General features: G+C 38.0%; 1 protein-coding gene across 5 annotated transcripts in view; it reads left to right on the top strand.

Moving 5' to 3' along the window:
* The window catches only part of LOC133650583 (transcriptional regulator ATRX-like), a 63,089-nt gene extending 50,589 nt beyond the window's left edge, over positions 1 to 12,500 (top strand). For 4 of the 5 annotated variants that reach the window (XM_062047986.1, XM_062047985.1, XM_062047987.1 and 1 more), the window contains exons 30-35: positions 2,157 to 2,348; positions 2,425 to 2,568; positions 2,629 to 2,700; positions 2,773 to 2,868; positions 7,291 to 7,419; positions 12,196 to 12,500. In XM_062047986.1, coding sequence (XP_061903970.1) covers positions 2,157 to 2,348; positions 2,425 to 2,568; positions 2,629 to 2,700; positions 2,773 to 2,868; positions 7,291 to 7,419; positions 12,196 to 12,297 — 735 coding nt within the window. In that variant the 3' untranslated portion in view covers positions 12,298 to 12,500. Of the gene's footprint in view, positions 1 to 2,156; positions 2,349 to 2,424; positions 2,569 to 2,628; positions 2,701 to 2,772; positions 2,869 to 6,314; positions 6,449 to 7,290; positions 7,420 to 12,195 lie in introns of those variants that run through there. The other variant, XR_009826253.1, reaches the window with a different exon arrangement.
* Positions 12,501 to 12,782: the final 282 nt, after the last annotated feature.

The raw sequence follows: 12,782 nt of genomic DNA, 5'->3' as shown, positions 1-12,782 counted from the left end.
ATATAACGTACACTTATTCAGCCTGTTGTTCACTATTCTTTATTTATTTTAAATTGCCTTTCAAATGTCTATTCTTGGTGTTGGGTTTTATCAAATAAATTTCCCCAAAAAATGCGACTTATACTCCAGTGCGACTTATATATGTTTTCTTCTTCTTTAGTATGCATTTTCGGCCGGTGCGACTTATACTCCGGAGTGACTTATACTCCGAAAAATACGGTACATTGGGATACCGACTAATAGAATGTTGATATAGTCCCGTTATTTTGACAAATGACTCATAATCCTCGCAAAGAAAAAGGGGTGAAACGAAGTATATTTTCGAGTCTTTTTTGCTATTTCGCTGTCAAGGTTGACCAACTTTTCAATTTATGTCTACATCAATTTAGTGTCAAGGTGAAAGACATGATTTATAATCTAGAATTTAATTTCACGAGCTCCAAGGCAAGAAAGCAGCTCACGAGCTGATGATGTCAATACAGCAGCATAAGGAAGTTGCCTCTCTCTGATCTTTTATGTCTAGAGGCATTACAACATTTAAAGGCCTACTGAAATGATTTTTTTTTATTTAAACGGGGATAGCAGATCCATTCTATGTGTCATACTTGATCATTTTGCGATATTGCCATATTTTTGCTGAAAGGATTTAGTAGAGAAAGACGATAAAGTTCGCAACTTTTGGTCGCTGATAAAAAAAAGCCTCGCCTGTACCGGAAGTAGTGTGACGTAAAAAGTTGAAAGGCTCCTCACATTTCCCCACACCAGCAGCGAGAGCGATTCGGACCGAGAAAGCGACGATTACCCCATTAATTTGAGCCAGGATGAAAGATTCGTGGATGAGGAACATAAGAGTGAAGGACTAGAGTGCAGTGCAGGACGCATCTTTTTTTGCTCTGACCGTAACTTAGGTACAAGCTGGCTCATTGGATTCCACACTCTCTCCTTTTTCTATTGTGGATCACAGATTTTTATTTTAAACCACCTCGGATACTATATCCTCTTGAAAATGAGAGTCGAGAACGCGAAATGGACATTCACAGTGACTTTTATCTCTACGACAATGCATCTGCGAAGCACTTTAGCTACGGAGCTAACGTGATGGCATCGTGCTTAAATGCAGATAGAAACAAAATAAATAAACCCCTGACTGGAAGGATAGACAGAAAATCAACAATACTATTAAACCATGGACCTGTAAATACACGGTTAATGCTTTCCAGCTTGGCGAAGCTTAACAATGCTGTTGCTAACGACGCCATTGAAGCTAACTTAGCAACGGGACCTCACAGAGCTATGCTAAAAACATTTGCTATCCACCTACGCCAGCCAGCCCTCATCTGCTCATCAACACCCATGCTCACCTGCGTTCCAGCGATCGACGGAAGAACAAAGGACTTCACCCCATCATCCGTGCGGTCGGCGGCTAGCGTCGGATAGCGCGTCTGCTATCCAAGTCAAAGTCCTCCTGGTTGTGTTGCTGCAGCCAGCCGCTAATACACCGATCCCACCTACAACTTTCTTCTTTGCAGTCTTCATTGTTCATTAAAAAAATTGCAAAACAATTCACCAACACAGATGTCCAGAATACTGTGGAATTTTGAGATGAAAACAGAGCTTTTTTGTATTGGATTCAATGGTGTCCGAATACTTCTGTTTAACTATTGACGTGACGCGCATACGTCATCATACATAGACGTTTTCAACCGGAAGTTTAGCGGGAAATTTAAAATTGCACTTTATAAGTTAACCCGGCCGTATTGGCATGTGTTGCAATGTTAAGATTTCATCATTGATATATAAACTATCAGACTGCATGGTCGGTAGTAGTGGGTTTCAGTAGGCCTTTAATACAATAGTAGGCCTGGGCTGATAGTTAATAAGTCAATTAATTGAACAATAAATCAAAATGAACTCAATGCCTCCCTGTCTTCATCCATTTATCAATCCAATATGTCATTAATTAAAAAATAAATCAAAATGAACTCAATCCCTCCCTCTCTTCATCCATTTATCAATCCATCCATCCATCCATCCATCCATCCATCCATCCATCCATCCATCCATCCATCCATCCATCCATCCATCATGTGTATGACTCATAACCAAATGAATGTCAGACAAATATTGTAATGTTAGTGTTTGTGTTGGAGCTGCAGGGCACGATGGAGGAGAAGATTTATGACCGCCAGGTGACCAAACAGTCGTTGTCGTATCGAGTGGTGGATCAGCAGCAGATCGAGAGACACTTCACACTTTCTGAACTGACGGAGCTTTACACGTTTGAACCTGACCTGCTGGGCGACCCTCATTCCAGGAAAAACAAGAGAAAGACCTCTGATTTGCCAAAGGTGTTTACTATTCGATCATTATTTATTATTAATCATAAAAGTGAGTTAATGTGTGTGTGTGTGTGTGTGTTGTCAGGATCAAATCCTGGCACTCCTCTTGGAGAAGTGCAAAGACCACATTGTCAGCTACCATGAACATGAATCTCTGCTGGACCATAAACAAGAAGAAGAGCTCACTGAGGCAGAACGCAAAGATGCTTGGGCAGAATTTCAGGCTGAGGTAACGACATCATCTTATTTTTATTTGATAATATGATAACCTCAATCTGTTGCGTTATAGTCCAACACTGCCAGCACTCCACTACAACTCAGCGTGGACTCTTTGAATACCAAAAGCAATGAGGAGCTTGTAGTGAGTTGATCGTACCTTCTAGCCTATTTGTGCCTTGTCAGCAGTTTTACTGAACACACAATGCATGTGCAGGACTTGCTGAACAAGAGCAGATCAAAAGTAACAGCAGCCTTTCAGTCTCTGCAAGGAATGACGCCTCACAGCCTGCAGGACTACATGTTACGACTGGTAAGTCTTCACAAATGTACTTTTATTAAGCGAGTAAACGAAGACAAAATATGTGAAAGATAGCTAAGTATAGAAATTTATATGAAAAATAACATTAATATGTGAATAAAATGATAGTTGTCCGGATACAACTTTTTTCACTTCTGATATTTTAATGATATTATATCCTTGAGTGTTGGCTGACACTGATACTAATATGATTCAATATGAACATGAATCATACATGCTTAGTCAATATATAACTTATATTATTTTGTAGTGTGGAACATTACAAAAGGTTTAATCAATTGAAATTAGTCATACAGAACAATAGTAGGTATAAAAAACACTAACCTATGTATTATTAACCGTCTGGAATGGGCCTATGAAGTCTATAAGTCATTGCTTCTCAATTATTTTCTGTTACCACCCCAGGAAGAAGAAAACTTTTTGCGCCCAACCCACTTTCCGCCGTGACTATAAATCACATCATTTGTTTATTAAATCCTTATATGTACACATCTGCATAACATTGTATCCTTATTAACACTGAAGTAAACTTAGAAAGAAAAAAGAAACAAATATAGAGCAACTTAACAAAGAAACATTTAAATAACATGTTTATTTTAGTCCTTAACCAAAAAGAGTGGATCAATTATCTTGAAATTTAAAAAAAAAAAATCCTTATTTAAACCATACTTGCCAACCCTCCCGAATTTTCCGGGAGACTCACGAATTTCAGTGCCTCTCCCGAAAATCTTCCAAGACAACCATTCTCCCGAATTTCTCCTGATTTCCAGCCGGACAATATTGGGGGCGTGCCTTAAAGGCCTACTGAAATGAAATTGTTTTATTTAAACGGGGATAGCAGATCTATTCTATGTGTCATACTTGATCATTTCGCGATATTGCCATATTTTTGCTGAAAGGATTTAGTATAGAACGACGATAAAGATCGCAACTTTTGGTATCTGATAAAAAAAAGGCTTGCCCCTACCGGAAGTAGCGTGACGTAGTCAATTGAACATATACGCAAAGTTCCCTATTGTTTACAATGATGGCCGCCAGAAGTGAGAGAGATTCGGATCGAGAAAGCGACGATTTCCCCATTAATTTGAGCGAGGATGAAAGATTTGTGGATGAGGAAAGTGCAAGTGAAGGACTAGTGGGGAGTGGAAGCGATTCAGATAGGGAAGATGCTGTGAGTGCCGGGGGTGACCTGATATTCAGCTGGGAATGACTAAAACAGTAAATAAACACAAGACATATATATACTCTATTAGCCACAACACAACCAGGCTTATATTTAATATGCCACAAATTAATCCCACATAAAAACACCTAGGTGTTTGTTATGCTAGCTCCTAGCTACTAGCTACTAGCTCGAGCTAGTTATAGCTCGAGCGGTATATGGACGGGATCCCGTCCATAAAACCGCCAATACAATTCAAACACCTGCACAACACACACACTCACTCAGCCCAAAGAACCGTTAGCCTAACCCAAGGTTCATACAGCTTATATATTTAACCAAAGTTACGTACATGCCACGCACGTACGGGCAAGCGATCAAATGTTTGGAAGCGCGCGGGTGGGACCTGATATTCAGCTGGGAATGACTACAACAGTAAATAAACACAAGACATATATATACTCTATTAACCACAACACAACCAGGCTTATATTTAATATGCCACAAATTAATCCCGCATAACAAACACCTAGGTGTTTGTTATGCTAGCTCCTAGCTCCTAGCTCGAGCTAGTTATAGCAAGCGATCAAATGGTTGGAAGCGTACTCACGGTATCGCGTCTGCGTCTGTCAACGAAGTCAAAGTCCTCCTGGTAAGAGTCTCTGTTGTCCGAGTTCTTCGATCTTGACTGCATCTTTCGGGAATGTAAACAATGAAACACCGACTGTGTTGTGTTGCTGACTTCTCTCGCAAAATACTCCGCTTCGCACCGACTTTCTTCTTTGCTTGCTCAGCTTCTTTCTCCATAATGCAATGAACAAATTGCAACAGATTCACCAACACAGATGTCCAGAATACTGTGGAATAATGAGATGAAAACAGAGCTATTTCGTATTGGCTTCAATGGGGAAGCCATACCTCTGTTAAACTGGCTACGTCACACGCATACGTCATCCGCCAAAGGCGTTTTGAGCCGGAAGTGTGGCGGGAAATTTAAAATTGCACTTTGTAAGTTAACCCGGCCGTATTGGCATGTGTTGCAATGTTAAGATTTCATCATTGATATATAAACTATCAGACTGCGTGGTCGGTAGTAGTGGGTTTCAGTAGGCCTTTAAAGGCACTGCCTTTAGCGTCCTCTCTCACCTGAAAAGGAGACTATTATATATGTCTCCGTTATCCATAGGTTTATCCAGCATGTGTTTATTCCAGCCGGTACGTTAATACACTGACACACAACATCCGGATTCCCATCATGCATTGCTTCAAAACTACGGCAAGTAGTAAGTCCAAAAACATAACAGACGAAGCAGAAGTACGAAGAAGAGACAGTCATGGCCATTGGCGATGACGAGTAAGAAGAAGTAGGCTTGCGAGTTCCAAAATGATTGGAAAAAATAATTTCAGTTCATCCAGGACAGCTCGAATGGGAAGGGGTATGCTGCTTGCAAATTTTGTAGATCAGACTTTTCCTTTGAACACGGTGGCCGAATGGATATAGTCACTCATGAACGGTCAGAGAAGCACAAGGATCTCTGGTGATGGACTTGTGGCCTTGAGATTGTCCAATAGTTTTCCACAATCTTGGTTCTTAAATCTTCTGAGAGTTATTTGCTCTTCTTTCTTTTCTCCATGCTCAGTGTGGTACACACAACACTAAGGTTGATTCAACTTTTCTCCAGTTTAACTGGCTGCAAGTGTGATTTTTTATATTGCCAGCACCTGTTACTTGCTACAGGTGAGTTAAATTACAAATTAAAGGAGCATCACATGCTTAAAATACAACTATTTCTTACAATTTTGAAAAGTTGCCAATCATTTTGTCCAGTCCATTTTTGGAGTTCTATGTAAAATAATATCAGATTTGGCTTTTTTTTGTTTTTGTTTTTTGTGTTGTTCCAATGCAAACAAAAGAAATAAACATGTGGATACCAAAGCATTTGTAATTTCAACAATGTTCTGGGAGAAGTGGTGCATTATCTGACAGAAATGCAGTAGTGCCAATATTTTTGGCCATGACTGTATGTAATGTAGTAACGGGCACATTTATAATAACATTTTATATTTACATATTTTGATCATTTTAAGCACTAACGGCGCATTAATTTAAAAAATGCATCACAACGTTAGCTTTTTTTTTTTAACATCATTGATTACTGCGCACTGCAGACTTTATGAGAGCCAACAAACGTAATAAAAAAATCACTTACTGTACAATGTCTGCTGTCATTAGGATGCCGACTGCTGGAATTCATATATTTCCATTTACCGGTAGATGAAGAATGACTCATAATCCTCGCAAAGAAAAGGGGGGTGGACCTAAGCGTCTTTTCCTGTTGTTCTCACCATTTCTGGGTCCTAATCGGCTGTCAACTTGTAGGAATACGTCCTCAGCCTTCTTCTATCCAGGTGAGAGGCATGATTTATGATCTAAAATAAACTTCCAGGGAGCAAGGAAATACCTCAACAGTGGATCATTGTACAAAATTGTACACAAGCTTGTGATCACGGCGCCGCTATAAATAGTTTGTCTGTGTTAGCGCTTATAATAACAATATCACAAATACTTGGTTGTAATTCAAATCACGAAATGTAAATAGAGTATTGTTGGCGCCTTTTGAATGGTTATTTATTGGATTTTGTTGGCGAAATAGAGGACCCCACATAAGCTCCGCTGTAAGAGACTTTTGATAGCATTTATTTATTTAGAATACATTTTTAAAAAATCCATCCATCTTTCATAATGATTGTGAACGATAGGTAAAATAAAGCTAATAACTCAGTATGTTGAATGATGCGGACATGTTTGCTATTTTCTAATACACTGCTGCTTTGGAGACTTTGTATGTGTAAGTAATATGCAGGTATAAATATTTAATATGTGTTTATATTGACAAATGTGTTTTCAACTGCAGCATTATTCAAATGCGAACACTTATGATGTATGTCTAGCTTGTGTGCTTAACTGTTGTGTAGCTGCTAGCTCCTAGTATCCTATATCCTACCATGTTCACTTTTTGTAAATCACTTCACTAAAATAAAAGTAAAGACCAGCTTTGTAAACTTATTGGAGGACCTTTTGATGTTGACTGGCTCTCCAGCCTTGCATAAGTAAACATGCTGCAGGACTGCTTGTATTTTAAGATGCAAGCCGATACAATCCAATAATTGTTTTTTTTGTTTTAAAATGTGTTTGTTATTGAAGGCAAATGTTACCAATATTATTACACCTGCTATTTCTCTTGTTCCAGCTGCAACTACACCCAGGACTGACGCCAGATCAAGTCCAGCTGAAGGCCGAGCAGTGGAAACAATTTGACACTAAGGAGCTGTTACGTAGAAAAGCACTTTATCAAGATTTTTTTGCACAGCAGCAATCAGTAAGTCCAACCATTGAAACCAGGGGTGTGTGTATTTATACACACACACACACATATATATATATATATATATATATATATATATATATATATATATATATATATATATATATATATATATATGTATGCATATATATGTATGTATATATATATGTATGTATGTATGTATATGTATATATGTATGTATATATATGTATGTATGTATATATATGTATGTATATATATGTATGTATACAGTATATATGTATATATACAGTATATATGTATATATATATGTGTATATATATACATATATATATGTATATATACATATATCATCATCATCATCATCATCATCATCAATCTTTATTGCAGACCTTAAGATCCATTTAAACATATAAAAACAGAATACAATACATTAAAAAACAAAACAATAAAACATACATTAAAAACAAAACAATAAAACATAAAAATAATAAAAACATAAAACCCAAATGTCAGTTTCTGACATACAAACATGTGTGCCAATGATTTCACAGTCCAGATGAGTACTTAACAGAACTGCGGCCAGAGTTCGTTAACACAGAGATTATGTCATTTTCAGACTCAGATACCCTACACATAAACGTATACATAATGTTGCGTAGCAACGCTGAAAAAGTGGGCACCCCAACACTAACAAACATCTGGCTTGCACTGGATCTTCTTGGAATTCCCAGGAGAAGCCTCATACAATCATTATAAGCAACCTGCAGTTTCTGTATGCTTTTCTGCTTATACTTTACCCACAGGGGGGCAGTATACAGGGGAGTGCAATAGGCTCTGAATAAGTTTATCTTTACATCATATGTACAATAATAAAATTTCTTTCTCAGCATGTTGGCTTGGGCATACAGCATACGCCGCTGTCTGTATAGGTCATCATCATCACCCAATAGATCAGTAATGATGTGCCCCAGATACTTCGTTTTATCACACACACTCAGCACCTGTCCTGACAGATAGAATAAAGGAAAAGAGAGGTCCTTGTCCTCTCTTGTTCTACATATCATGATGACACTCTTTTTGGCATTATATTTCACATCATATTTTAAACCATAATCTGTACATATATTCAGCAGCTGTTGGAAGCCAGCACTGCTAGGAGACAGGACAGCTAAATCATCCGCATACATAAAATGATTGACCACAGTATTACCAAGTACACATCCGGTTCTACATGTATTGAGCTGTACAGATAGGTCATTCATATACAGATTGAAGAGGGCAGGGGAGAGAATTCCCCCCTGGCGTACCCCATTCCCAACCTTAAATGTTGCTGAGCATTTACCGCCCCATCTGATCTGCATGCTCTGATTAGCATACCAATATGACAGAATTCTGATGATACTATCAGGCACGCCCCTCTCTTTCAGTTTTAAAAACAGTTTCTGATAGTTGACTCTATCAAAGGCTTTTGATGCGTCAATATAGCCAAATAAAACTGAGGAGTTCTTACCTTTATACATATCAATCACTTCTTTCAATGCATAGATACAAAGGTCAGTACCATGCTTAGTTTTAAAACAAAACTGATTGTCAGCAGTGGTAAGAAAAACGCTTAAGCGGTCTAATAAAATTCTCTCTATAACTTTAGAAATTATGCTTGCAAGTGCAATAGGCCTGTAATTCTCCATGCTTCCCACCTTACCTGCCTTGTCCTTGATGACCGGCGCCAGAGTGACAGCCATCATGGAGTCAGGCAGCAGCCCGTGTGATATCAGGCCTGTAAAACAGATGGAAAGCAGGACCGCTACTCTGGGGCTTGCATGTTTCAGGTGTTCTGCAGTTATATGATCAGGGCCACTGGCTTTATTATCAGCTAGCTGGGATATTGCCTGCAGCACCTCACTTACAGTGACTCCAACAGCCTCACTGTTGTGGATGCTGCAAAGGGCTCACTTTTAACACAATTAAAAAGTGCAGAATAGTGCTGCCTCCATTTCTCAGCTCCAGCTACACCCTCAATTGTGCATGGCAGAGGCATACTGCCTCGATTCAATGTTTTCACCTCTATCCAGAATCCACTGATATTGCAGTTAAGGAGTTTCTCAGCCAATGAGTCAGCTCTCATAGTGTGTTCATTTCGAATGACAAATCGAATGGCAGATTTGTACCTAGAATGTGTTAGCTTCTTACGATCTAGTACTGGACCTAGTCTTGGTCTGCCAGCCAGAACCCATTCACTGAAAGCCTCCTTAGCCGCAGTGTAATGCACTCGAACATGTTTATTCCAGCCTGGCGTCCCACTGGATTTCCTGTTTGTGCATGTAACATAAGAACTGCTAGCTTCACACAGGATTTTGACAATATTGTCATACATTACACAAAGGGATTTTCTATGATTAATATCATTACAGTTAAGATCAGTACAAAAAATTGCATCAAGTGGAAGAGACATATTATTTAAAAGAGCATCAGTTCTCCTGTAATAAAACAGCACTTCCTCATCTGTGAGTTTAGTCCAGTCTAGTTTGGCCCTCAGGCTATTAACTTCCTGGGTCAACTCAGGGAGACTGTCCAACTTAATATCTAATATGAATGGAATATGGTCGCTCATAGAGGCCTCATACACAATCTCCATAGAACGTATAGTGGCGTGTGCGTCAGCTGTACTGACACAGTGGTCAAGCCATGATGTTGTGTGCCAGGCTTCACTAATATAAGAATAGCTATCAGCTGGCAACAACCCTTGACTAGATAAGGTGAGTGCATTTTCATCACAAAACTGCATTAGGTGTCTTGCAAATAAAGAACTGCCATCAGAAATATCAGCATTCCAGTCACCGACCACATAAATACATGTACAGTGATTATCCTGTATAAAAGAATTAATAAAAGCAAGTTTAAACATGTAGTCATCCTCATTGTCTTTACATTCATACGGAGTGTACACTTTAAGAACAATAAACTCCCTATTGTTGGACTTACACTGAACAGCAATACACCAATCAACTTCGACCCTAATAACACTAATAACTGCATCATGCTTTTTGTGCCAGAGCACAGCAACACCTCCCGCTATCCTCCCTCTTACAATTCCCATGGACAGGTCAGTCGTTGACTCACCAGCTCCATGAAAATTATCATTAAAATAATTCATATATATGTATATATATATACATATATATATATATATACAGTAAATAAATGATAAATGGGTTATACTTGTATAGCGCTTTTCTACCTTCAAGGTACTCAAAGCGCTTTGACAGTATTTCCACATTCATCCATTCACACACTGATGGCGGGAGCTGCCATGCAAGCCGCTAACCAGCAGCCATCAGGAGCAAGGGTGAAGTGTCTTGCCCAAGGACACAACAGACATGACTAGGATGGTAGAAGGTGGGGATTGAACCCCGGTAACCATCAACCCTCCGATTGCTGGCACGGCCACTCTACCAACTTCGCCACGCCGTACAGTATGTATACATATATATCTATATACATACTGTATATATATATATGTATGTATATATATACATATATATATAGTACATATATATATATATGCATATATATATATTATATATGTATATACATATATATTATATATGTATATTTACATGTATGTTTATATATATATATATATGTATGTGTTTATATATATATATGTATGTGTTTATATATATATATATATATATATATATATATATATATATATATATACATACATAGAGATATATATGTGTATATATGTGTGTTTATATATATAAATATATATGTGTATGTGTTTATATATATATAGAGATATATGTGTATATATGTATGTGTTTATATATATAAATATATATATATATATATGTGTATATATATATACCGTAATTTCCGGACTATAAGCCGCTACTTTTTCCCCTCGTTCTGGTCCCTGCGGCTTATACAACGGTGCGGCTTATTTACGGCCTGTTCTTCTCCGACACCGACGAAGAGGATTTCGGTGGTTTTAGTACGCAGGAGGAAGGCGATGACACAATGATTAAAGACTGACTTTTCATATACCGGTAGGCTGGTTATTTTGATAACGTACAGGCGAGCACTTTGTATTACTTTGCACCGTTGTATTATTTGTACTCTGCACGAATGCTGTTCACCATGTCAAAGATGTGAAAGTTTGATTGAATGATTGAAAGATTTATTGTTAATAAATGAGACGCTTTGCGTTCCCAAACAGTCATCTCTGTCCCGACAATCCCCTCCGTGGTAGCAGGAACCCCTATATACTACGGTAATTACACATCAAAACCCTGCGGCTTATAGTCAGGTGCGGCTTATATATGGAGCAATCTGTACTTTCCCTTAAATTTAGCTGGTGCGGCTTATAGTCAGGTGCGGCTTATAGTCCGGAAATTACGGTATATAAAAAAATAAAATAAATATATATATATATATATATATATATATATATATATATATGAGTGTTACGTAACAACAATCAAAAATAAATGTAGGATTTACAATTCCATTGATTTGCTATGGCTAAAAGACTGAATAGCAACACATTACTGTTATTAACAACCCCCCTGACAACACTAAAATATGAGGTATTAATGATAAAACACTGAATATAAAGAATATGTGAAAGTTAGCCTTCGTAACAACCTCCTTAAAGTTTTGTAATCAATAAGAAATATCAAGCAGCTAAAATGCTCTAAACATGGCAAAGTATAGAGAAAGTCTTTTGCATGTTACCCATCGTTAAACAATATGCGTCTGCAAGCATATTTCTGTGTAATAACACCTGTCCTGTTCCTTTTTTAGCTGACTCAGTACATCCAGGCCATCCTAAAACACAGGAGGAATGAAAAGACGCAGCAGGCGGCGCCCGTTAACATCCTGCCCACGACATCATCAAAGCAGTGAAGTACATTTGTTTGATCATGAAACACGGTTGCACACTCTAGCGTCTACGCAGTCAGCACTTTAACGCCACCTGGTGTGGTCTTGAACACTTTGTTCGTATTTCTTAATCCTTCCTTCATGCTATTAATATTTTGTAAGCACACTGAAGATTTTCCCATTTCGAATACAAAAAGTAAATATTAAAGGCATGTTCTTTGTAAAAACATTAAGTGATTCTTTCTGTGCCATAACACTGGATTTTTACATCTTGCTATTTTCTTTATTTTTTAACCTTTTGTAATGTTTTATTGTAAAGTTACTGGAGCAGCTGCAGAAGGGGTTTTCCTTTAAAGATATTTAAAATAAAACTATTTATATAGCACGGTGGCAGAGGGGTTAGTGCGTCTGCCTCACAATATGAAGGTCCTGAGTAGTCCTGGGTTCAACCCCAAAAGGATAAGTGGTAGAAAATGGATGGATGGATGGAAAACTATTTATTGCAATTA

This window comes from Entelurus aequoreus, linkage group LG05, assembly GCF_033978785.1.
Source record: "Entelurus aequoreus isolate RoL-2023_Sb linkage group LG05, RoL_Eaeq_v1.1, whole genome shotgun sequence".
NCBI lineage: Eukaryota > Metazoa > Chordata > Actinopteri > Syngnathiformes > Syngnathidae > Entelurus > Entelurus aequoreus.
Note: the sequence above shows the minus strand (reverse complement) of the source record. Positions and strands in the feature narration are given on the sequence as shown.